The 27,372-nt window shown below is 35.4% G+C and overlaps 2 protein-coding genes across 3 annotated transcripts in view; one reads left to right on the top strand and one right to left on the bottom strand.

The window, feature by feature from the left end:
- Positions 1 to 19,193, top strand: part of LOC131168601 (uncharacterized) — a 37,700-nt gene extending 18,507 nt beyond the window's left edge. Inside the window, exons 5-11 of the mRNA XM_058128159.1 lie at positions 7,810 to 7,897; positions 8,000 to 8,083; positions 17,193 to 17,289; positions 17,390 to 17,477; positions 17,640 to 17,745; positions 17,824 to 17,916; positions 18,343 to 19,193. Of these exons, the coding sequence (XP_057984142.1) occupies positions 7,810 to 7,897; positions 8,000 to 8,083; positions 17,193 to 17,289; positions 17,390 to 17,477; positions 17,640 to 17,745; positions 17,824 to 17,916; positions 18,343 to 18,741 (955 nt within the window). The 3' untranslated portion in view covers positions 18,742 to 19,193. The remainder of the gene's footprint in view (positions 1 to 7,809; positions 7,898 to 7,999; positions 8,084 to 17,192; positions 17,290 to 17,389; positions 17,478 to 17,639; positions 17,746 to 17,823; positions 17,917 to 18,342) is intronic.
- A 1,652-nt stretch (positions 19,194 to 20,845) lies between these two features.
- Positions 20,846 to 27,169, bottom strand: LOC131168600 (uncharacterized). Of its 2 annotated transcripts, XM_058128157.1 has the most exons (8): positions 26,834 to 27,169; positions 25,296 to 25,826; positions 23,498 to 23,669; positions 22,868 to 23,153; positions 22,135 to 22,207; positions 21,974 to 22,064; positions 21,787 to 21,866; positions 20,846 to 21,451 (listed from the first exon to the last, which is right to left on the bottom strand). In XM_058128157.1, exons 1-8 carry the CDS (start codon positions 26,921 to 26,923, stop codon positions 21,200 to 21,202), a joined length of 1,575 nt encoding a protein of 524 aa, XP_057984140.1. In that variant the 5' UTR covers positions 26,924 to 27,169; the 3' UTR covers positions 20,846 to 21,199. The 2 variants fall into 2 exon arrangements, with proteins under 2 accessions (XP_057984140.1, XP_057984141.1); XM_058128158.1 differs by lacking the exon at positions 23,498 to 23,669 and having other exon boundaries at positions 22,868 to 23,166; positions 26,834 to 27,143.
- Positions 27,170 to 27,372: the final 203 nt, after the last annotated feature.

Here is a 27,372-nt window from a genome sequence, read left to right as displayed (position 1 = left end):
GCAGGAAGAAAAACAAGCGTGTCCAACTCATTTGTTCCTTGTTCTAGAAAATCAATGTCCCCAAATTGTTTTGGAGTAGTGCTGCACTTAGTGCTTGCTTTCTTATTATCATCTGTCCTGGTTGATAAAATATGTTAATTCTATTCTCTTCTTTGATACTCCATTGTTCTCACTCCACCCCTGTCCTTTGTCCATCAGTTAATTCTACGGGTAGATAAGTTGGCTCCATGTGCTTTTAAGTGTATTTTTATGGGATACTTTCTCTGTAAAGGGGTATATCTGTTATAATCCTGCTTTACATCATTTCTTTATCTTTGCTAATATTACCTTCTTTGAGTCTATACCATATTACTTTGGACATTAAGTTTTTCCAATCTTGATGAAATTACGTAGTTTTCTTGATTTGGGCATATTGTCTCTACCTAGATATCAAGCTGAGTCTTCATCCCAGTTGAGTGTTTGTGGTTGATTGAACCACCCTAATTTGCAGGTGTGCACATGATGACTCAAGGTGGGAGAGATTCCTCCAAATTCTAAGGGGCCATTTGGTATTATTGTCGAAAATTATGAAATGAAAACCAGAATGAAAACTAAAAACCAAAACAGAAACTAAAAACCAGAAACCAAGGTTGCACCTTCATTTCCCTTTGTCTGATGACCATGTGTCTCAAGATATTGACCTACGTATTTCGGTTCAGAAAAGTAACAGCCCATCTCAAAGTTTGTCTGATGCACCCTCGTCATATTATTTTGTAATTATTCTGTCCTCTGCTTCCCTTCCCAGCGTAGTGCCTCAAGCCTTATTCCATTGTGGCTGTAGAGTTGCAATGGATGTAGAGACACATGACTGAAAAGTGGATAATTTGGAATTTGTGCCTCTTCTTATTATTTAGTCTGTGGTTAGATGTCGTTGGGTGCATAGGTCAATCAAGAAGGCCCATGGCTAAAGGTTATATTTAGGTGTATGGTTTGGATTATTTTGACACATTCTCTCTAGTCACCAAACTTAGATGGTTCATCTTTTTCTCTACATGTCATTGCCCTTTGCATGGTGATCCAAATGTGAAGAATGCCATCCTACATGGTGATCTTTAGGAGGAATTATATGTGGGGCAACCACAAGGGTTCGTTGCTTGGGGGCTCGACATTGGTGTGTAATCTAGAAAAGGAATCCTTTATCGTCTGAAGTAGTCTCCAAGAGCACGGTTTGGTTGTTTTAGTATTGTGATGCTTGAGTTTGGTCTTCAGATATGTGTAGTAGACTAGTCTCTATCTTTTGTCACTGTATTGCTGCCAGTAGGATTTTATTGCATGTGTATGTTAATGATGTTGTTATTATAGGTGACAATAGTCAGGGTATACCAAAGCTGAAACATTTTTTTTGCAAGAAAGCTCCAGATTAAAGATTTGGGGTTGTCAAAATACTTCATAGGTGTAGAAGTATCCATATCTTGTATGGGACCATCCTATCGTAGAGGAATTATATCTTTTGGATGAGGTTAGGCTGCTGGCATCCAAACCTATTCATACACCTATAGATTCTAACAATAAATTAGTACCAGATGTGGGTGACTTCTTGGTTGATTGTGGATGATAGTGGAGACTTGTTGGAAAGTTAAATTACCTCGCTGTCACTTGAGCAAACATATCTTTTGCGACAGTATTATGAGAAGTTCCTTAATTCTCCTTGAACAAGTAACGGGAAGGCTGTTATTCATATCTTGTGGTAACTCAAAGTTACACTTGTGCATTTGAGAGTTCTCTCATTCCAGGACTAGGGTCTTACGTGTTTAGAGATACATTGATGCAGATTGGCCTGGGTCATGGTCTGCCAGAAGAAGAAGACACTGTGTGTTGTTGTAACTTGGTATCTTAGAAAAGTAAGAAACATACTGTGGTTGCATGGTCAAGTGCTGTTTCTCGGTATAGTGATGTGACCTATACCATGTGTGAACTCGTTTGGCTAAAGAATTTCTTAGAAGAATATGGGTTTCTACATTTACTGCCTATTGAGTTGATGTGTGATAGCCAAGCTGATATTCTTATTGCTTTGAATCCAGAGAGGCCAAACATAGTGAGGTTCATTGTCATTTTGTTTGCGAGAAACTTGTGGAGAAGCTTATTGCCAACGCCTATGTGAAGTCTGAGTGGCAACTAGCTGATTTGTTCCGTAAACCCTTAGAGGGTGCCTTCAATTTGTAACGAGGTAGGAGCATATGATATCTATGCTCCAGCTTGAGGAGGTTCCTGGGTTGAATTCAGACCTCTTTTCTTGCTTCCATTCATTGCGAACATTATAAAAGAATGTGATTTATGAATTAATCAAGTATTTGTTCTTTCAAGTAGTTGCCGGGTGATTTTAATGCTAAATTATAATTTCTTTTGTTAGGACTAATCTTTACCTCTAGAGTCAGAATTCTTTTATTTTATTTTATTTTTATCATTTGTGATTGTCTGTTTGATTTCTTCTTTAATCAGACTTCTCATTTTTTTCCTGCCCGTATGTACTTAATCTAATCCATAGAATGATCTTGAATGGGCGATTTATGAATTATCTGACTAATGATGATAGAATATTTTCTTCCTACACCTTCTTACCGCTGCTTTGATTCTCCAAAACCCATTATAGACCTTTGTCCAAAGAGGACATCCGACCAGACCCAAACCCAAAAGAGGTCCTTACACAGTTACAATTGAGAAAGATTTGATGCAAATAACCCGAACATTGCATAATCAGCCCAAATCTTTGTATTCAGCACCTTTTGTCATCAATCAGATCAGATGAGCTTGCTCAACTTGTTTGTGACGCTTTCTTTCGCCGTTTGCTGAGAGCAAGGTATTTGTTCCTGCCAACACTGTTCTTGTTCAATTAAGATGTGTGGTGCTGCCTCTGATAAAAACTTGTTTGGCAGTTCTGTGTTGATTTTCTTAGTTTTTAGTTCTTATAAAATCAAGGATGAATCATCATAACAATTGTAAGGTTCCTATTATTTGAGTTTTTCTGTTCCTACTAGTTGAGTTCAAAGGCATGTAGCTGAACTGGTTCACTTTTCAGAAATGATGAGGGTTTATAGGGTTTGTGCTTTTCGGGATGCTTCCTTGGTTTTCACTAATAATCCTCACTTTTACAACTAATTGAACTAATTTCTGCACTATAAGCCAGGAGCAAGGTAGTGGTTATATCTGTGCTGAATAACTCACAATAGTAGTGTGCTTGTGGACCAGACTTTTATTAATGTGGATACAAACTAGAAGGAGAAAGAAGAGAAAGAGTATATATCAGCCTTAATTTCTTTGAGCAGTCTCCATAACCTCCTAATTTGGTTGATTAAATTGTTTTATGTAGGAGAGATTTGAAGCGGAGGATTCCTGGGTTGCTCTAGCTTTATGGCACTTTAGCTCTTTATTTTATTTTTTATCTTTAAGTTCTCATATATTTCATGTAACAGCTTAAAAGAGGTTGGGGCGACCATATGCAGTGTAAGGGAACTAATTGAGCAAAAATGTCAATAATATACTCAAATGTCGAAATTTAGCTGGATAAATCTGAAGATGTATTCTACAAAAATTTGAAGAGAAATAATGATGGAAGTTTCACTATTGTGGAGAGTTTGATGGACACAAGGAATGGTTTGTGGTAAAAGGCTAGTGGAGGGATTTGTATGTGAAAAAAAACAAACGTCGTGATTTGTTCTTACATGAAGGCTATTTGGAATAGATTATTTGGTATGTTTGGCTAGAATTGGGTTTGTCCATCCACATTGAAGGCGTTTTGTACCATCATGTTAGAGGCTTTAGTAAAGGAAAGGAAAAAAGAAGCTTTATGGTGATACTTTATTACGGCTATTATTTGGTGTGTTTGGATGGAAAGGAATGCTAGAATTTTCAAAGGAGTGGTTTCTAATAACTTGCTTTGGAGTAGGGTGACTTATTTTTCATCATTGTGGGTGTTAGTGAATGGATTCTTTGGCCACATCTCTTTGGAAGACATGCAGCGGGACTGGGTGGCTCTATTGCACTGACTTTGGGCTAGACTGAGATTTGTAATTATTTACTTTTGATATAAAGGGAGGATTTTTTTCTTCCTGTTTTTTTTTAATTACTTTGGTTTTATTCTTCTCGTAGATTCTGGCCTCTAATAAATTTTCTTTGTTTATCAAAAAAACAAAAAAAAAAAGACATGATGAGTTAAGTGTGGAAGTGATGTTGATGGTGAGTTTGGCTGTGACGTACATTTATTATTAGATGAATTCATTGAACACTAGGGCCACAACCCAGACCTCTTCAACTCTATGGAAGGGGGCTTTAATGTGTTAAGAGACTCCTATTGAAAGGTTTGGAAGGAACTCCTATTTCTGAGGATGAAGGATTTAGTAAAGAAGCTGTGTTTAATAGATGGCGTCTTGCCATCCCTGCTTCTCTGGAGGTCAGTGAAAAGGGTAAATATGCTCAACAGCTCAAGTACTTTTTAGACAAGATAGATTTGTGGTTGTCCTGCATTGCATGACAAGAAATCAGGCTGGATTGTTGTAGGAGCAAAATGAAAGAAAAGGTCAACATGAGCTAGCATATTTAAAGTGTTCTATTAAATATGGTGGAAGGGATTGAAAGAGGGATTTTGATTCAGATATAGACTTTCTAATTGATTGGGTGAATTGGTAGAAAAGGATTCATGTAATTGACCCCACATAGTGGGACTTAAGGCTTGTTGTTGTTGTTGTATATAGACTTTCAGATTCCAGTTTTTTTTTCAATCTTGAGGATTTCTTTTCCTTTTTAGTTTGTAATTTTTTTTTCCCTTCATAGAAAATTTCCTTTTCCATAAAAAAAGTTTCTATAAGGAATCAAAATAGGTGGTGTAAAAAAACTACTAAAAAGGAATGTAGACTATGTCAAAATGCCTCATTTCGAGCAAAGAGTTGGTTTCAGTGTATAGAACTTGATACATATTTAGACGTGCAAATGGTTGACTTTGCTTTGAGAGTGTATTAGGCCCTGTTTATTTGCCTTAGCTGCATCTTAGTAGAGATTGGGTTCTTAATGGTCTAAAATTCAGTGAATTGTTCTTGTGTGGTAATCCTTTTAATTATGGCTGAATCACATCCGACTAAACTAGAGATCTTTCCATTGCTGACTCAATAAGAGGTCTAGTAAGAGGATCTGGGATATTTTTGTATCTTAAAAATATAAATTCCAAAATACTTCATGACTCACTTCTCATTATCTTCAGTGGTTTGTTAGTGAACGACTAAAAAAATTCAGCATACAGATTGAGTGATAATTCTAATTACAACCAGATCCCGGTTCATAGATTTATAACTGCATGCAGCATTTAGCTCTAAATGCTTAATTTATTCAAAAGCCCTCTTAAGCATTTTGATGTAGGACAAGAAGCAAGTCCTTGGAAAGATCCTTGTTGGAGAATGCTTAAGAAGAATTGGATCAAGGATTGTTGGGTTTAGGTAGTAGTTTATTATGTGTTTAGTATTAATTAGTGTAGGATTATGTGTATTTGGGGGTTGTTTGTAATATTTGTGTAATGTAGGGATCTGTTTGTAATTCATGTTGCTTTAGGGATATATTTGTAATTTCATGTGTTGAATCTTTCTTATAGTTAGTGTGTGAAAGCCATGTCATGGACAGATGTTGAATTTGAATTGAAGCGAACATGAATTTCTCCCTTGTATCTCCTCTCTCCTCTCCTCTCCTTCTTTCCACTCTTCAATTTCTTCTAATCTCTCCCATGGCTGCAGATCCTTGATGCTGCCCCTGCATCATCACGTCCCCAAGTTAATGACATTTTTCTTTCACTTATGCTTTCTAATACTCATGAACGTTATGTAAGTACACTGGACACTTTATAATTTGTTTGTCCCTGCAAAACATTGAGACCGGTGTAGTTCATTTTCTTCCTTTTCTCTAGAGTCTTTTTAAATGTTTGCCACCATTTTTCCATTTGCATCCTTTTATACATTTGCCACCAATGCATATTACCAGTGAGAGTTGAGGCTTATAGGTCATCTGTAAGTATATAATAAGAGGAACATTTAAAGCTGTTTGTTATCATTGTTATAATGAAGAAACAAATTATAACAATGCACTTGTTTCGTTGCTAGTTTTCTGTTTTGCAAAAACAGGAAATCAAATTTTATGGTTTTTAATTGTTGCGGCAATTTTTGCTACTTTAATATCAAGAATTTTTTGGATTAAATCATTCCATGCAAAATTTTAAATTAAAATAAAAATAAAATGACCTTGTAATCCAATGTCCATATAAAAGTTTGAAAAAAAAAAAAGTAAAATTCGTTTGAAAAATCAATTTTTACCATAACTCATTTATCTTGTACAATAGGATTGCCCTTAGACCACTAAAAAGTAAGTTTAAAATTATGAAAATAAAAAATAATTATAATTACTTTCTATTTTTATTATAATATTTTCTAAGTTCTTTTATTTTGAATTTTTATTATTTTAATCATATTTTTTGATTGTTATTTGTTTCAAGGACAAAAAATGAACACAAGTTTTAATTAGGTTTTCAATTTGTCATAGTTTTGGAAGTATTCATTAAATAGGTTGCTAGTTTTCAATTTTTAGTTGGTTTCCGGTTTTAAGTTTTCACTTTTACTTTTTGTTTTTGAAAGAGATACCAAACAGCGTCTTAGTTTTCTTAGGAGCTGTTTGCTATCACTGTAAAAAATTATATGAAAACAGAAACTAAAAATCTGAAACAGAAACTAAATATCAAAAACTAGTAACCTGATTGGTTAATATTTGTAGAATTAAAACAAATTAAAAAGTTGATTAAACAAATGCTCATTTGTGTCCTTGACTCAAATAACAATTACAAAATATGATTAAAATGATAAAAGAAATATAATTAAAAATAATATATAGAAATAAAAATTATTATAATTATTCTACTTAATTAGTATATTTCAAAATCCACTTTACAAGAACAATTTTATTTATATGATAATTGAAAATATAGTAAAAATATTTTGTAAATAAATTTTAATATTTTTCGGTTTTTTTAAAAATTTTATGGGAATTTTTATTTTAATTTTATTTTAAATTTTTATGATCATTTAATTTTAATTATAACTTAAAGGATGGATAGAATGAGTGATTTAATCCATAAAAAAATTGGATGGTGAAATATTCTGGCAACAGGTTATTGGAACAACTAAAAACCATGAAATCTGGTTTTCAATTTTTCACAAACAGCTGAGAACTGTCAACAGGAACAGAAAACTGGCAGCATAAAAAAACACATTTTAATTATCTGTTTCTTCACTGCAGAGAAACAAAAACAGAAATGATAGTAAACAGGCCCTTAATTTTCAACCTTGAATCCTCTATTTTTTTGCATGGGCATATTATTTGGTCCCCTAAATAGTTTAGATGTTTGAGTGTGGGCCTTGGTGCATTTGTAAGGTTGACACGTTGCAACTTGGTTGCTGGGTTCAAATTACAAAACAACCTCTTTATGTAAGGGTGAGTATGTGTGGTCCTGCCCAGTCTTGCTTTGGTGGGAGTCTTACGCACTGGGCTGCTCTTTTTTTGTCTCAAGAGTAGTTGCTAAATTATATTCAGTGATTCTATCCCACGCATTAGCTGAAGCATATGCTTCAGCAAGCTTTCTAATAATTTTAGTAAGAGCGTCTGTTGGTAGTTGTAACATTTTTAGAACCTGTTGTGATTAAGTTTTCTTTACTCCCCCCCTCCAAAAGTGTACATAGACAAAGCACTCATTTATGATATTCTAGTACTAGTTTCCATGAGTAATCTGCTTCTTGTTTTTAACAGTCGTTGCACTAGTATTGCTTGGGTGCCTAAAGGTGATGGAGCTTTTGTTGTTGCTCATGCAGATGGAAATTTTTATGTCTATGAAAAGGCAAGTCACAAACATTTGTAGACACATATTTCTATGCTGAATTAATATTCAAAGTCCAAAATGTTGTATGAATTGATTTGAGGGTGCTATAATGTTTTCTAGAGCAAAGATGGCGCTGGTGATTCATCATTCCCTGTTATCAAGGATCAAACTCAATTTTCTGTTGCCCATGCACGGTATAGTAAGGTAAGGTATTGAGGTTGATATTTCTTATTTGGATGTATAACTTTGTTTAATGTGTCGATGCTTCCTGAAGTTTCTTCTCTAGTTTTTGTTTTGCTTTGTAGCTGTACTGGATAATTGGATATGACTATTTCATACTGATAGATGTGCACAATTGGATAAAATAAATTAGCAAAATCAAGAAAACACTTAACTGCACATGTAGCACTGAAATTCAAGAGTGTTATTCTGGAAATTGTAATTCGAGTATATTATTTCTGTTTGTGATATTGGAGGACAAGGTACACTTCAAATAAGCATGAAAAGAGATCTCAAACCCAAAAAACAGAAAAAAAAAAAACCATCAAGATAACCCTCTGGAGCCTGGACATTTTGCAAATTGCTCAAAGAACCCCCAAAATACACCAAAAGAAAAAGGCCCAAAGCGTGCTACAACACAATGTTTTCCCAAAGCAAATGTGTAAACTTACTCTGGAAGATCCTCTCATCCCATTTAATCCATAACACCCAAAACGTAGTGATGCAAGCACGTCACAAGTTAGAAGACTCTGGCTGATGTGAGTTTTCACTTGTCCACATCTTACAAGTGTCTGCACAACAAAGATTTTTAATTTTTTTTCATTTAAATTAAATTGAGTTAAAGTTTAGGACTTCCAATTTATATACGGTTTTTGAGGCTAAAATTGTGTCAGTTTTGTTGGTAAGGGGATAAGCTGTGTATGAAACAAAGTAGCTGGGAGAGAAGGTATCGTATATTCGTATCACCATCATCAAATTTTCCTTTTTCTTTTTCTATCTCTTCCCTAGTTGCTTCCCCAAAAGGTGGTAGTGCTTGTGATTTGGTACTCTTTATTTAACGAGGTTTTAGCTTTTGCGGCATATATTAATGGGCTTTGAGGGACATTGAATGAGCACTGTTTTGTGTCTTTTCCCACTCATACACATGCATGCTGTGAATTTAGCTGAACTTGTGAAGACTTAGGGCATGTTCAGTTATAGAAAGTAGTTTTCATTTTCTAGTTTTAATTTTCCAATAATTGCAAAAGCACCTTGTTTTCTATGTTCCTACATTAGTATATAAAAGGTGGAGAAAAATAAAAATAGAATGTTTCCTATTGTTTGGAAAATTGGAAAACTTGGTGGAATTCTTGTTGAGTTTGTTTGGTATTATTTTAGGGGCTGTTTGGTATTACTGCCGAAAATTACAAGAAACGAAAACCAAAAATCAGAAACAGAAACTAAACCAAAAACTAGCAACCTATTTGGCTAGTATTTATAAAACTAAAATAAATTAAAAACTTAATTAAAAATGGTCATTTTCACCTTTAAATCAAATAATATTATAAAAATATGATTAAAATAATAAAATTGCAAAATAATACACATTAAAAAAATACTATAATAAAAATAAAAATTGTTATAATTATTTTACTTAATTGTAATAAAAAATTTATTAGACATGACAATTGAATAGTAAAAATATTTTGTTATTGGCTTTATTATTATTTTTTGAAATTTATGTATATTTTATTTTAATTATATTTAAATTATATGATCATTTTATTATAATTTTAATTTTAAAGTGTATAAAACGAATGATTTAATTAAAAAGAAATATTTTTGGATATTAAAATTTCTGGCAATAAAAACAGCTGAAAACCTAGTTGCAGGGCTGATTTGTGATTGAAGGAATCGGGGGTGCCATTACTAGATTACAATGCTGCTCGATCAGAGGTGAACGTCCATAAGGTGCAGGGAACTAGGGTTCCGGCAGTTGCTGCTAATCTTACAGAGGTGGCTAGGGCCGAAAAAGGGGTCAATGAGGGTACAAAGTCTGGGCCTGGTCATCTGGTTCTCATTCTGGATTTTGGGCCAAGTTTGCGAGAAAGGTGGTGCTTCTTTTTTGACAAAGTTGGGCCATTTAATAGAACAGGCCCAGTGTTTTGACAAGAATGCTATGGACTTTTCTCTGGATTAAAAAGAAGTCTCTTATAAACAGGGGCTTCCACTGATTGGCCTTGTATCCAAAAAGGCCTAGGGCAAGGATATGGGTGTTAAGGCCCTTCACTTGCACGGCCATGTTTCTTAACAAGTCCATTTTACTAGAAAATATTTACATGTGGGAGAGGTGGGTATTCAGCAAGATGTTAATGAAATACAAAATCTTTCCAGCTTTCCAAAGTAAGCATAGATTGGATCAACATTCAGAGTGTAATCAGGATGATTTTATTTTGGTTTTGGAATCAGTGTGTGAAGAAAATGATGATAATAATAGCAGTATCAAATTGGCTGTTGAATCTGGTTTTGCAGAGGGATTAGAGGCTGGCGTCGGCAGGATTAATAAAAAAGAAGAAGCTGGATTGGGTAGGAAATCTGGTGTTTCAGGATTTAATTCTGAAAAATCTAAGGGTCTTAAGGTGTTTGCTTGTCGAAAGGCTGCAATGATCAGTGTGGAAATGAAGAAATTATATGAAACAGAAAGACAGCATTTCAGTGAGAAAGGCAAAGGTTATAAGGAGAGATTCTGAAGGAGAGTTGAGCATTGTGGAAGATACACTTGCTAAGATGAAGGATATAGCAAGTGATGGAGTTAGCAAAGAAAAGGAGGTTAAGAAATGGGTATATTTTTCAGATAATGATAGTGATGACAGAGTTTGACTCGGGTGGTGGTGGTTTGCTGTTGGATGAGATTCAAGAACAATATGGATATATTTCTGATTCCTATGATGCTCTCGTGGATCCATCCTATGTACATCCTGGCTCGATGAAAGGATTGGAGGGAGTTCCTAATTTTGAGAATGATGGGTTGGATAATAAACTGCAGTGAAATGATGGAATTTCACCTATACCATTGGAGGTTATTTCTAGGAAGGACTTAGAAGCCCAAGATATAATGGATAAATTGGATCTAAAAATGTGTGATGCTGGTGGAATTGATGTGCACTTTGATGGGGGTAAGTACAAGGTGAAGAAGGGTCAGAGGAAGCTTGCAAATTTAAAATGCTTAGTAAATTATGATGGAAAGGGATTGAAAAGAGGTTTTCTTGGATTGGAGTACTTTTTGTTTTGTTTGTTTGTTTGTTTTTTTTTTTTTAATTTTGAATTTTGATTTTTTTTTTATTGCAACACTTAATTTTTCCATTAGGTTGTAGCTTCTCTTTCTTAATCTAATATACCTTCTTTTGTTATTAAAAAAACCAAAAAACTATAAAATTTGGTTTTTAGTTTTTTCGCAGACAACTGAAAATTGAGAACAGAAATAGAAAACAGGCCACATAAACAAACACGTTTTTATTACTTATTTCTTTACTGTGCAAAAATAGAAACAGAAAACAAAAAATAACAATGATACCAATAGACCTTTAGTCTTCTGTTTTCGTTTTTCTACACTTAAGAAACAGATTATGATAATGCGTTTGTTTATGTTACTGGTTTTATGTTTTTTGTTCGTTTGTTTTCAATTGTTTTCAAAAAAACTGAAAACTAAATTTTATGGTTTTCAGTTGTTTTCGCAACTTGTTGACAAAATATTTTAATAACTAGAATTAACTTTTACTGATTAAATCGTTCATTTTATACACAATTTTTAATAAAAATAAAAATAAAGTGACCATATGAGTTTAAAATATAATTAATATAAAAATATCCATAAAATTTTGGAAAATTTTAAACAAAATAATAAAATCCTTTTAAAAAAAATATTTTAAATATTTTTCAATTATTATCTACGATTAAGATTGTTCTTGTAAAAATAGTAATTAAGTAAAAAAAATTATAACAATAACTTTATTTTTACTATAATAATATAAATTTTTAATCTTTTGTACTTATATGACTTTAATAATATTTTTTAATCGTTATTTGATGAAAGAACAAAAATGAGTGTTTGTTCAATCAAGTTCTTAATTTTTTTACATTTTGAAAATATTAACCAAACAGATTGCTGGTTTTGGGTCTTTAGTTCCTGTTTTTGGTTTTTTAGTTTTGTTTCTGGTTTTTTATTTTCATATTTTTGACAACGATACCAAACAGTCTTGTAATTTTTTGGAAAACTGAAAATAGAAAATAAAACTGTTTTCTAAAGCTGAACAGGCCCTTAGAAATATTAACCAAACAGAGTTGCCTTATTATTATTATTTTTTTCATTCTTTGCTTTCTTTTCTTGTTTCCTGTTTTTTTGTTTTTTCCCTTGTTTTGTTTTTTATTAATTTTGGGGATTTTTAGGGCAGCGGCGGTGGTTGGTTTACCTTATATAATAGGTGATGCTTTTGATTCAAAATTCTTAACTTCATATTCCTTGTGTAGGCAATGTCAATTTTTTTGGAAGACAGCTTCTCCTTTTATTGTACTTCATTTTTTCTATTAAAATTTTCTTATACAATAATAATAATAATAATAATAATAATAATAATAATAATAATAATAATTATGTTCATACATTCAACACCACGTGACGTTTGTTGGTGGTTCAAAATCATCTTTCCTATCCCTTATATGATATATTGAGATTAGATACAATGTTTATTTGCAACAATCAGTTCATGTCATAATTTCCTAAATACCGTGTATATGATTACATTTGTTGCACCTGCGCATGTGCATATGGATGTGGTTGACTATATGATGATAAATAAAAAGCATCTGATTAGACTGATCACCACTCTGGCTATCAATTCCTATATGCATGCAAAACTAGGGAAAATGTCTCATCTTTAGCATCCATCCTTCCTTCCCCCTTCTTCAATTGATACTTTTATTTATTTGTCTTGCCCACTGTACACTCTCGTCTTCACTTTGGTGAGGCCATGAAAATTCCCCTTCTGACCTATAGTCTTGCCATCCCATATTGTTTTCCCTCTCCTGCCCATCACCACCTTGCCCATCATTACTTTAAAATCATGTTGTCACAACTGATATCATCATTGTCATTGTCATTGTTGTCATCACCACTATGACGAAAGGGCACAGTGGATGAAGTTCCTATCTTAACCAAAGATGCACTAGTGAATACTAGTATGCCCCACTAATTTAGCCATTTCTTGATCAACACAAATGCGAAAGTCATTCCATCCATGCATGGCCATGCATCTGGCATTTGTCTATCTCAGCTGGATAGGTTGCTCTAATACTCTTATCCATTGTAGTAGGAGATAATCATCCTGATGCAAGGGCAGCATCAAGGTTCTGCAGCCATGGAGAAATTAGAAGAAGAGGAAGGGGAAGTGGAAGGGGAAGGGAGGAGAGAGGAGATACCAGGGTCCCAGACAATTCAAATTCATCAACTGCCTACATCATGGATTTCACACACACTATTTATAAGAAAGCCTCTTTACATAAATTACACATAAACCCCTAAAACTTCATTACATTACAAACATATCCCTACTTTACACAAATATTACAAACAACCCCAAATAAACATAATCCTATACTAATTATTACTAAACACATGTATTAAACTAATAACATAACCTCACAATTCCTTAACCCTACTCTTCTTAATTATTCTCCAGCAAGGATCCTCCTAAGGTCTCGCTTCTTGTCCTACATCAACTCTCCCCTAGCTAGAAAAAATTTGGCCTTGAAATTTGAAAATTTGGAGGATCAAAAGGGAGAAGCAAACTTGGATTCTTTGAAAGCCAATGCTTGAGTGATACAAGAAACCAAGATCCTTTGGCAGCATCATAGATGAGGAGAAGCAAACTTGTATTCTTTGAAAGCCAACGCTTGAGTGATACAAGAAACCACGATCCTGAGACAGCATTATAGACTTGAATTAAGAGTTGGCATCAATTAATACATTGGGGACGACAAACTCAACAATTGGAATGTCTGAAGGACTTTGGATGTCTTCAAACGCATTCATTTCCTTCCTTGTATTGTCTTCAAGCTGAGTAATTATGATTGATTCTTTGTCTTGGTTCATGGTAGAGCGGACTTCAAAATGATCTTCTTCCCATTATAGCGAAAGACGTACGTGTTCTCATGTCCTTGAGTCACACCTAAATCATCCAACCAAGGAGAACCAAGGAGTACATGGCCAATATTCATAGGTAGGATGTCACACCAAACATTAGCCAAATATTCACCCATTTGGATGGGAACCAAACATCTTTTGTAAACATGTACAATAGAGTTATCAATCCAAGATATCACTTAAGGCTTTGGGTGAGGTTCCAGATGAAGCTGCATACAAATGACTCCATTTATGGAAACCACATTCATTGGACATCTTCCATCAATGATGATTTTTCAAACCTTTTCTCTGCATTTGAGAAAGGTGTTGAAAAGCTTGAAATTGCTCCCAAAGTTTGGCAAATAACATTCCTTTTTCCTATAATTTGTCACCATATTGCTGAATTATGCATATACATATGCTGCAGCTATATATCACAACCTTTTAACACAATTTCCCACAAGCCTTACTCCCAATTTCTCAAAAATACTATCTTTAATTCACCTTAATATTGATTGTCCTGCTGAAATGAAACAAATTCCCAAAGAAAACTCACAAATTACAGCAACAAAACCTGATTTTTGATGTTGGGAGTGACAATTTCTAGGGTTTTGTGCCAAATTATCGCACTTGCTTACGTCTGCGATCAAAATATCAATCTGCAGATCAAATTATTGTGGAGAAACTCAAGTTATCGTGGCTGCAGAAATTTCTCACGAGACACGAAATTGCAGAAGACCTCTAGGGGACTTTTTCAGGCACTTCGCTGGCGCCTGGGGTGCGTGAGTCACTCGCAGTGAGATTCCTGCGATGAAACTTCAGGTGACTGCAGTTCAGTGGGTGGGAAGCACAGTGGTGGTGGGGTGTGATGATAAAAACACAAGACACTTATGATTCTTGAAGGCCGACGGCAGGAGTATGTTTGGCCAGCGCATGGGGGTTCCTCTGGTGGTTGGACAGTGATGAAATTTTGAGGGTAAGGGTTTCGTGGGGTTCTGTTTTTGCTGGTGTTGCAGGATGGTTGCTGGAAAGTGATGTTCGAGATTTGAGGACATGACTGGAATTTCTGAAAGGTTTAGCAACTGCAGAACTGGTTTTCTTTTTTTTTCTTTTTTTTTCTAAACTGTATATATATATATATATATAGAGAGAGAGAGAGAGAGAATTAAAAAAACTGAAGGAGAGAAAAGAAGAAGATGGGAGGTTGTAGGAGTTGTTGGATAGAAACTGCCAAGAGATAGCCACGGAATTCAGAAATGAGAAAGTGCGTTGAGTGAGTTACGGGAGAGAATTGGAGAAAAGAGGAAGAAGAGAAAGAGAGAAGCAAGAGGGCAGAAGGCTGCGGAGCAGCAAAGGATTAGGGACAGAGCAGGAGATTAGAACAGAAAACCAGAGAAGAAGAAGAGAAGAAAGAAGAAGCAGTAGAGAGGGAGCTGAAGTTACAGAACAAAGGAGAAAAGGAAAGAAGTAGAAGAGGGGGAGAAAAAGCAGCAGCAGGGAGGGAGGGAGAAGTTACAGAACAGAGGAAGAGAAAGAAGTTGTAGCACAGGCAGATAGAAGTTGCAGAACAGTGGGGGAAAGGAAGAAAGAAGAAGAGTGGGGAAGAAGAATATTGAAAAGATAAGATGGGGGAGTTGAAATGGAAGAAAGAGATCATGGTTGGGCTCTGATACCAAATGATGCAGGGGCAGCATCAAGGTTCTGCAGCCATGTAGAAATTAGAAGAGGAGGAAGGGGAAGGAAGGAGAGAGGATATACCAGGGGGGAACTCACGTTCACCCAACATTTCAATTTCATCAGCTACTGCCTACATCATGGCTTTCACACTATTTATAAGAAAGCCTCTTTACATAAATTACACCCTACTTTACACAAATATTACAAACAACCCCAAATACACATAATCCTGGACTAATTAATACTAAACACATGTAGTAAACTAATAACTTAACCTCACTACTCCATAACTCTACTCTTCTTAATTATTCTCCAGCAAGGGTCCTCCCAAGGTCGTGCTTCTTGTCCTACATCACATCCTCACACCCATTTCAATAGATTTGTTGAGAAGGTCCAATAGATTTTTCAGCCGCATTACTCATTTTAGCTCTATATATCTTATTCAAAGTTTCATAGTAACAAAAGAGCAGCTACCAATGTCTTCTTGTGGAATTTCCAATGTTCCAACTTTTCTTCACCTTTGTGTTACTTTCATTGTGTGAGGATCAATTAGCTGCAATTTTTTATGCTTGCTTTTGTTATCTTTACTCAAGTACTTTAGTTCTTCATCGTTCAATGCCTCAAAACTCATGGTTTCTCCGACCAGGGGAGAATGATGTGGGAGTAACTACATTTTTGAATTTTTTTATTCAATCATTAATTTTATTTATATAGGAATTTTATGGTTTATTTTTTAGTTTTTTTTATTTAAGAAATTGAAAAATTAATTTTCTTATATTTGTTTCCTTATGTAGATTGAGGGTAAAAGCCTATATAAAGGCTTCATCATGTATTTTTGGGAGAGCTTGCTTAAATGACTCTTTTACTTGAATTTTGCCTTCTAGTTACATTTTCTCGTTCGTTTTCCTTTTATCTTTTCATTTGCTTAATTTTATTTGCTTCTCCTGTCCCCCCAATCAATTTGTCCTGCATATTTATGTGCACCCATATTTATGTATGAACCCACTTATGTGTGCGCACATGTTCAGAAAGAACATGTTCTTTCTGACCATGAAAATTATTCTCCGTGCATTCCTGGAAATATTTTACTATAATAATTGATTAGCTGCTGGTCCAGATGGCAACTTTTTATTCACATGTGATCCCTTTGAAGTTTGATTGTTGGGAAAAGTAATGTTTCATGTCTCATTACATTGTTTGCATCAATTATTCTTTTTTCAACTTCTTTTAATAAAGATAAAGTTGTTTTGATTTCAGACTAGTGTGGCCATGCATTTTACACAACTCACTAGAATTGTAATATTCATGGGGACTTAGTTGAGTTCTATATTTTGAATGCTTTTATTATGATCGCTCAGACCTTCAATAATAATGGAAGAATGTGAAATTTGTGTCTTGTTGAATCTATTACTGGTTTTACTTCTTGAAAAATTAATGCAGTGTTTTCGTTGTAAATTTGTTGTCGTCCTATGTATGCAGAGTAATCCATTTGCCAGATGGCATATCTGCCAAGGTTCAATCAATAGCATCGCTTTCTCATTGGATGGCACATATATTGCAACTGTTGGAAGAGATGGTAATGGGTCATCTAATATCCATTGCATTGCATGGTTTGCCTGCATTTCGTTTAGCAGCTATATTGTTACATAAATGAGATTGTTGATCACTGAATGCAGGTTATTTACGAGTATTTGACTACTCAAAAGAACAACTTATTTGTGGTAGCAAAAGCTATTATGGTGCTCTATTATGTTGTGCTTGGAGGTGACCGTTTGTGCCATTTTCTCCCTCATTAATTTTGGTTGAAAATTTATCTACTTATTTTTAATTTTTTAGTAAGCATAATTATTACTTCTTTGAATATTTTTTAGATTTCCATTGTACTTTTGAAGGGGAACAATGTAATTGATATCAAATGTGTTACAGCATGGATGGAAAATACATTTTGACCGGAGGAGAAGATGATTTAGTTCAAGTTTGGAGTATGGAAGATCGGAAGGTTGTTGCATGGGGTGAGGGACACAATTCATGGGTAAGTTTAGTGCACCAATATAGTTTCCTGTGTATCATTGTGACCATATAACCCCTTTTTTTTGGAGTCCCTGGGCAGGTCAGTGGAGTGGCTTTTGATTCGCATTGGTCATCACCAAATTCAGATGATACTGGGGAAACTGTCATGTACCGGTTCGGTTCTGTTGGTCAGGTGTGTTAAAGCATCTGGAAAATATTAATCATTTCAGCTGATGGGGCATCTCTTTCCTGGCTTAGATGCTATATGATAAAGTTAAATTAGTAATTTCTTTTTCTGAAATGTTAATTGGTCTATTGTTTGGTTGATTTTCATTTATTAGGCAAATGTAATTTCTGTTCTTTTGCACTTTTGAGATGTAACTATGAGCAGACGCATATTGAATTTTGCTTGATATGATTGTGCAGCTTTTTGCTCTGGTATTATGGCAGTCCAAGTTGCCAGTATTGCATTTTGCATATTCAACAGCTGATCTACATAAAAAATTTTTATTTTCTATTTTTCTGCCAAACTTTTGGCTCGACATCGCTTGCATCCTTCAACAGCTTCATATCTTTTCATCAGTCACCATTGTTGCAATCTTTTCCCATATGTGAGCAGGATACACAAGTGCTTCTGTGGGACATGGAAATGGATGAGATTGTTGTGCCCTTGCGCCGATGCCCCCCTGGTGGGTCGCCCACTTACAGTACCGGAAGCCAGTCAGCCCACTGGGACAACATTTCTCCAGTTGGTACACTGCAACCTGCTCCAAGCATGCAAGATGTTCCAAAGCTCTCTCCGCTGGTTGCTCACCGTGTTCATACTGAACCACTCTCTGGTTTGATATTTACTCAGGAATCTGTCCTCACTGCCTGCAGGGAAGGGCACATAAAGATTTGGATGAGACCTGGTTTTCCTGAAAACCAATCCAGCTACTCTGAAGGCATCTTGAATACAAGTTTGAAAGATAAGCCACTAGTGTTGGGCAAAGTCGGCAATCCTATTTACAAGCAATAACCAGCCACTCATCATCTGCTGAGGCAAAAAGCAAACCCTTTTTCAACAGATTTGTGCATTTGTTTTGGTTTAATCCGAGCAATCATCTATTTCATCCGGTTGGTTTCCTAAGAACGACCAGTGTGTAAACATCACCCGATACTGTATATTCCTGGTTAAAAAAACTCGTTGAAGGCCCCAAGAGTTGTGGGAGCTAGAGAGGACCCATTTTGTAAGTACAGAACGGCCGTTGCTAGAAAATATTATGGTTAATAGGAATATTGGTTGTTGATCCTTTGAAAATTTGTAATTCATAAGAGGTGCATTTGACTGGTAGTTGGAAATGCAATCTTAGGTTGCCTTTAAATTTTATAATTTGCATTACTCAAATGCTGCTTTGAAAAAAATATTTACATTGTATTTTATCTACATTTTGTGCATTTGACTGATAATTAATTTTGTTGGAAATGCAATCTCAGGTTGCCATTTAATTTTATAATTTGCATTGCTCAAATACTGCTTTATAAAAAATATTTGCATTGTATTTTATCTACATTTTGCCATTTAAAAGGTTCATGCATCTTGAGGGCCAAGAAATTGATTCTGAAGTCCCGGAAAGCGCTTCTGGTTCTGTCCAAATCCTATGTGCGTCGAGCATGTGAAGTGCCATTCTCTTGTAACTTTATATTTTTTCAATTTTGAAAATAAATTGTAAGAATTGGTATATTCACATCTTGAAGTGCAAGAAAATTGTTATGCATCCCAACAAGATTGGTGCATTGTGATGTATTTATTTATGGAATGATTGAAAAATTTTGGGGCGGGAATCTTCAAATTCTCTTTGTGCAGGATTGGCATCTAACCTCAGCATCTTCATCATCTTGTAAAAGCATATAATAATTCTCTTAAGAGTAAAATTTGTGAATGGACTTGAGAATCATGGTAATCCTCGCAAAAGAATTTTCAACAAGGGGATGAGAAATGGAATGATTCATTTATTGGCCAGTATCTTGGATAGGCACCTCCTCCATTTTGATATGTTGAAAACATTGTGGAGAAATATGGAGAAGCGCAAGGCAGGTAACATGAAACTAGAAGAATCAATCCAAATCAATATGTGGTTGACAAGAAGAATATTTTAAGATCAATATGTGCTAGTAACATGAAACTAAAAGTGGAGGAAGATTGAGTTGCTTACTTTGATCTAATTAGTTACGGCAGCATATCTCAATCAAAATATAAGGAGAAGCATAAATAGTGTTCAATGGTTGGTAATGAATGGGTCAGGTTGGGTACAAAATTCCAACCGATCTTCCAAAAAAATATTGGTGGAGAATTCATTTCTCTAATTCATTTTTTATATTGCTTTCTCGGCATCTTATGTCTTTGCAGCAAATCCCTAGTAGTGGATCTAATTTCCTTCTTAAGCTTCTCAATGAATGGACGCCCATCACCTTAACATCCTGAAGTAGTAAGGTGGGCCTGGAATTCATTTTCTCCAATTGGACAGCCAAAGCAATTATCTCCTAGAGCAACGACTTCTCTAATGGTCCCTATTTGCGATGAGGAAATGAATAGGTTGTCTTAACTTGGGAAGTAATAAACTGGTGCTGCTATCAGCAAACTCACTTCGGTTGGGGAATTAGAAATTCTACAGTCATGACAATTCCCTTTCCAATCCTAACATGATTCTCAAAGGAATGTCAACAAGCATGGTTATTGATTGTGAGAGATTTTCTAAGTAATGGTAGTTTCCTGTAATTTGTTTTTGCCTATTCACTTTTGCTTCTCCTGCATCCCTCTTAAGCTAATATATCCTCTCTTAACCCTTTTCTTTGAAAAGAAAAAAGTTGGTACATTGTAAACCCTCCATGGTGCATTGTAGCTCTGCTATCTATATTCTGCCAGAATGACACTTAACCTAAGAAGGTCATAAATTCCCCTTGCCCAAAGGAAAATTGTTATTATTTATTATGACCTGTGTAATACTAACACTTCTTTTTGGTTTCATATGTTCATCGTGTTCATGTCAAACTTATGTCATTCCACATTCTATAAACATGACAATAATAAATAATAATAAAAGAGAAAGATTCATATGTACTTGCAAAAATAGTCGCAACAAAAAAAGAAAAATGACAATTCATTTGCATTTTTCAATAGTCAGCACAAAAAGAAAGAGGACAGTCCACATGCAATTTTAAAGTCAACATGTGCTTGGAGACACGTGTCTCCCTATTACTGATGGCCAATATCTCTTAACATATTTACCCTCTTGACAATTCTGTGATCTTAACATGCTTTAACATCTAACTTCCAAAATATGCTAAAACATATACAAATTTACAGTAGGGCAAAGCATAGACCCATTTCTTTATGGATCAAGTGAAACATAATATTTAGACATGATAATTACACACGTATCACATTACTAGACAACCAGAACCCTTCTTCATTGTTCTGCTATTACTCGTGGCTATCAGCTGCCATGCGTGGTGCCTGAGTTTCCCAATTCAACTTCATTGCAGTGACTAGGATCTACTTGCTGCTCATGTGGATTTTCGGATAATCGATCTGCTTGAGCCACCTCTCGTGAACTGTGCTGCTGATTTGATGACGCAATTGACCTCCTCCATCTCAGGAACTCAGCGAGAAAGTGATTCACACACATTATAAGCCCAAATCCCACGAACGCTGCCAGGAGAACAGAGAGAACGGCCTGCATATGGAGCTGTATACCATGCAAGCATAAAGGACAGTTTTGAGCATTGGAACAATCTTGCCGTTTTACGAATATGAATTGAGATATGAACCATGAACCATGTTTGAAACCTGAGATACCCTTCTCTGATCCTATTTTAAGAATCAAATTATTCAAATAAAAGTACAAATAGGCTCAGGAAGATCACTAGGCCCCTAATGAGAGGCATAACAACTTTTGTAGTCCAAAACTCCAGTCAGGTCAGATATATTATTCCCAATGGGAGCTGTCCTATTAGGCAAGTACTCCCATTATGTAAAAGTAACAAATCCTCAAAACAGTAATTGTGAACAAAAATATCGTACCAATGAGTAGAAAATGTGCGCAAAGAGAACCACCAACAGGAATTGAATAGTTGCATACCCCCAGACATACCTCCTCCTCACTAAGCACAAATTTCTTAGGAATCAGTTAAAAACATGAATGATGGTCAAACTCATACCCACAAAACAGTATCCAAATACCGAAATTAAACCAAGCAGTTCACCTTACCCATTGTTGTTGACGTCATTGATGCAAGAAGACCCAATATGCAAGAAAATGGGAGAGAGATGGCTATTGCACCAGATCCCATTTTTGTCACCTGTACACATTGAAAGTATAAGGAACTTCGACATCTTGACAAAGCTACATTCCCAAGTTGCCAGACTTACCAGAAGCTGCTCCAGAAAACAGAAGTAAGCAAGCATACTGACAATAACAAGAACTGGGACGTCCTGACAAAACCTGACAAGATTTACACTTTCACTTAAATCGTTCCCAAAGTAATAATTTAAAAGAATTTAAAAACGATCCATGGCCTCATTATTTCTTTTGATTGTATAAATGTGAACTGAAATCATTTTTGAGTTGTGGGTCATATTGGGTGGTCCACTTTTTAAAGTTTGTGAGGGCCATAAAGTTTTGCGTATAGTATTTCGAGCACGCAGAGTGTTCATATATTGTTATACGCAGATATTTTGGAATTTTTATATGGGGTTGGGCTATTTATATTTGTAGTCAAGGGTCGAAACCTTACGGCAATTTGTTTACAGTGTAGTTTTTCACAGAGACTTTGTAAGCATAGGCACATTACCAAACCATGTAAAATTGTTGTGTTTCTTCTCTTTCAAATCTGTTTCATTTGTGGGGCGCTATAAGTGCACATAATTCTCACAGCAATCAATGAACTGAAGTGTGATGATGGCAACAATATATGGATAAGTGATAACCACCAAAAAGGTTTTCACATATTTTCAGCCTATGTATTAAAACCCTATTTATGTTCCAAACTTCTCTATCTCAGTTCTCAAGTAATAGGCATAAAAATATGACTGGAATTTTTTTTTTGTATCAAAGATGCATCTTTCGAAGTTCCTAAGCATTTTGGTAGTGAAATAGACTTGCCTGTATTCTTGTGCAGCCATATTTCCTCGTGAGTTATGAGACTGAGCATTCTGAATTCGCAAAAGGGTGACTGGCAGGTTCTTGACCTCCTGCTTGCATACATCACATGTCTTGTTGCCTTTGATGCTAAACCATTTCACAGCACATTCTTGGTGGGCCAGTGCAAGTTCACCCTTACAGCTACATTCCATTTTGAAAGTGTTAGCACCTTCTCCTAGTGCAATTAAGCAGATTCTACAAACAGCTTCTTCTTCCAGAATATCTTCACCATCATCATCAGTTCCATCTGAACCCCAAGACTAGGATAAGGTATAGGTTGGTTATCATAAGACGAGAAATGAAGGTGATAACTGAGTCAAAAATACAGGCAGGATGTATGGCTTTATCACATCGCACCAAGAATCTCACTCATTTGAAGAAACATATGTGTGTGTGTACGAGAGAGAGAGAGAGAGAGAGAGAGAGAGAGGGAAGCTTTTTATGGCAGCTCGGCTTAGCTGATCAGGTCAAGTTCTCAGAAAATCGTTTACACGAAAATGCAAATGAAACTATTTTCAAATTATTTTGTAAATTATTTTTCAGTTCTGTCTTGCATTACAAACAACCATACATGAAATAGAATAAAATTACCAGGATCAGCAGTTGGATTTGAATTTGATGTTGCAACAGTTTCTTCGGGCATTCGTGGGGTAGTGGGAATTATACGGTATACACCACCTAAAGAATCCATCTGGGTTAAGATTCCATCTTTGTTAATCACAGGGACTGAATGTGAACGATGAATAGGTAGCTGGGTCCCTTTCTGCATAGTGAGTATTACTATGAGAATTGCATAAAACAGTGGATAGCCTGACACTAAAGGAATAAAACCCAAATCCAGAAAGAAAAACCATTTTCTGTACTTGGAAGCATAAGCTGATAGTTGATACCCATGCATCATGAAATCAATCTCCATGTTCAAAGTTTGGACTAGAGGGCCAATTTGATATAGGATTAGAAGAAGCACCTCATGAAAAGAAATACTAGCCAGACATGTTAATACTAGAAAATCTACTTATAGGGCAGTATCACTAAAGTTCATGAAATCAATCTCCATGTTCAAAGTTTGGACTAGAGGACCGATTTGATATAGGATTAGAAGAAGCACCTCATGAAAAGAAATACTAGCCAGACATGTTAATACTAGAAGATCTACTTATAGGGCAGTATCACTAAAGTCAATTTGATACAAGAATTCTAGTTACCCACAGCTAAAGGCCGAGCTAAGCAAGCACATGAGGTGCACAGAACAACTGGCAATGACCAACTCAATTAACATGATTTAAACTCAAACTGGTAAAAGAAACTCTAGGTACTGTCAAGCTCTGCTTAGCAAGTGCACTCGATGTGTTTACCACTTGAACTAAAATTTTAAGATGTTGAGTAAGGCCTCCAGAATGGTTTTTAATATTTCTAACATGCTCTTGCGTGCAAAAAAACCTTGCTGGGCTTGAAGAGTCACAAAAGCACAGGCCCACCATATATTGCGCCAGCTGAAATTGTAATTTTAACTAGAAGAATAAGGCAGTGAGGATAGAAATTTATACCTTTTGGTTAGAGAGGATTTGATATCATCATATGGAGGGGCAAACAAACAATGACAACAACTATTATGGGAATAAGATAATTTTTAACAAACATATGATAAATGGGCACCAAGAGCAGAAACCCAGGAACTCCAGTCCTGATAACCATGACTCTAGCAGCACATTATGTCGCTACTTGTACTTGACCTAAAAAACTTAAGTTATAAAGTCACCAGTTGGGCACAAGACGACTGGTAACCAACTCAAATTGTAGGTCAGTCAGACTCCCACAAACAATAATTTCCCTGTTAGGTTACTTGGAATGATAATTTTTTGAATGATATTCTCCACCGCAAATTGAGGAGGCAAGCCCACTTGACCAGGTGGATGCCATTTGCACCCTGCATCTGAACTTTAGCAATAATAAATATGCAAATTAATCTGATTAAAAAATAACTCAAAAATTTAGAAAAAAATAAAAAATACTGCCAAAGTTGGCAAACAAGGGGAATTGATGAAATCTGGGATGAATTGATTGATGATTCAAAAATATATTCAAGAAAGGGGCCTAATATACATTAAGAAACAACCAGGCATGTATTGTCTTTCTTTTTCTCCATGAAATGTTTTCTAATAGTTCAGGAATTATTTGCAACTTTGCCATTTTCATGAACAATCAATGGAGCATACACAGTAAATTCTAGTTATGCATATTTTAGCGAAAAGTTCAGACTTTCTTTAAGAATTCCAATATTTTTGTTACAATGGTACTCACCATGTGCATCATTGTGATTGAATATGTAGCCAATGTGACATACTTCACACAAAGTTATAATTCTCAGCAAATGAAGGTGAATACTCACTGTATAATTTAGTGGATGGTTTGTGTTCGCTCCATGCATAGACTCAGGGTTTGAGTGTGCAATTGGAGTCACGGGTAAGGATGATGTTTTCTTTGGAAGATCAGGTAAGGATGATGTTCTCTTCATTTTGGGAGAAAAAAGCTTTGTAAGAGATAATGTCCTTCTAATTGTAGGCTTCTCCCGCATCTCTACAGACGAAGCTCCTAGAACTAGGATGGCAGCCTTCTCTATATCTGCTGATGTAGGGTTTCGGTGCTTTAAACTCAGTTTCGGAAGGAGGCTTTTGATAGATGATTTACCTTTAGATAAAGAAGGGCCTGGAGACCCACTGGTTTTGGCAAAACTAGGGCTCAGTATCGGGGAAAAGTTGACTCTTTTGCGAGTGGGACTTGCAGTTGAGAGCATGTTTGTCCTCACAAAATCTTCTGTGGAGCTTTCCATAGCTCTAAAGGGCATTTCTAAGATGAGGTCTTCCTCCCTCTGTGCTTGCCCACCCGGGGCTTCTTCAATTATTTCAGCTGAGCCTCCAACCTAAAAAAGAACAATAGGGAGGAAATTGCACTGAATTAGAAAATACACATATCACTTGTCAAGCCTTAGTAAGCATACAACTCTCTAATTTTTCCCTTACAATCTTCTTCAAATAAATAAATGAATAAGTAAATAAAATAATAAACAATTAAAATTAGGCATTAACTGCAATAAAGAAAGGTCACGAAAGCCAATCATCTGTGATCATTTATTACTTACCAATGAACACTAAAGACATGTAATCAACAAATGATAATAATTTTGGAAATCTGAAGTCAGATTTTTTTTTTACAAAAGGGCAAGTTTCAGTTGAGTGAGCGAAAATTTCCGCTGCTAAATGGTTCTGTCAAAGTTGAATTTCAAAATGTAACTCAAAAGTTGAATTCCACTCAAAGATATCCAACTCAAGCCAAGATTTCATAAATAGTACATAGCACCTTCAGAGATCAAAGGTCTTCGCCAGCTTCGGGAGCAATATGGCGGAAGGGTTCAGAGAGGGTTTTGTCAAGGTAATGTGCTATAAGCCTGAACAAATATTGAGGATGCATGAAATTCAGTATTGTTTGAATATGATTACCTCAAGTAACAAATATCAGGTAGAGGTTCTTTAATTAATTCCCAGAACCCGGCTCTTTAAGAATAAAAACAGAAGTACCCATAGAATAGAAATCCATGCTACAATGTTTACTTTTTGATGCAGAAAGGGGCGAAAACACTAATAAATGAACCAAAGACTAAAAAACAAAAGCAAAAACGAAAATTTACTCAGAGCAGGAGAGAGGTACAGAGAGAGATGTGGAAGGGAAGGAAAATTTTGAACAGGAAAAAATTTTTTGGGAATAACCCACCAAAGAACATTGAGGAAAAACCATTGTGCAGTCACAGATTTGGTGAAAAAATAAAAGCAGTAAATATTATAAAATTGCAAGCAGGAAGATGAATAAGAAAAGCAGATGCAAAAAAAAAAAAAAAATCTAAAAACAAAAAAAGGAAACGAAGAACATTACGTTCTGAATTGGGGCATGAACAGTGGCCGTGTAGTTGGAGCAAGATCCCTTTCCACTCTTCGGAGCCCTGGTTTCATCTTCAGCTTCCATAAGCTTCACAAAAGCTGCCTTGAAAAACCCAGAATCTCAGAAAGCAACCGCTGTCCTTTGCAAAGCTGATTTCAATCAGCTTTGTCCGGTGCTCAGACAAAAAACAAAGCCTCCATATGACTGTCAGAAGGCGAGCGAATCGGCGGAGATGGCAATGCCAACAGGCAAGCCACCCCAGAGAGAGAGAGAGAGAGAGAGGGAGAGAGAGAGAGCGAGACAAGGTGTCACCTCAGACTGAAACTGAAACATTTTATTATTACATTTATTTCTTTTTTTTTTTATATGTGAAAAATTGAAAATGAAATATAATGAACTTTTTTTTTTTTTAAATATTCAAAGGCGGCCCAGTAGCTTTCATTTAATATTCCCACCCCCCCCAAAAAAGAAAAAGTCATTCAAATTTGTTCTCAAATTAATTGAAAATAAATAAATTTAATTTAATTTTAAAA

Source organism: Malania oleifera, chromosome 11 (genome assembly GCF_029873635.1).
Source record: "Malania oleifera isolate guangnan ecotype guangnan chromosome 11, ASM2987363v1, whole genome shotgun sequence".
NCBI classification, from domain to species: Eukaryota; Viridiplantae; Streptophyta; class Magnoliopsida; order Santalales; family Ximeniaceae; genus Malania; species Malania oleifera.
The sequence above is the reverse complement of the archived record's forward strand: the minus strand, read 5'-3'. Positions and strand labels throughout refer to the sequence as shown.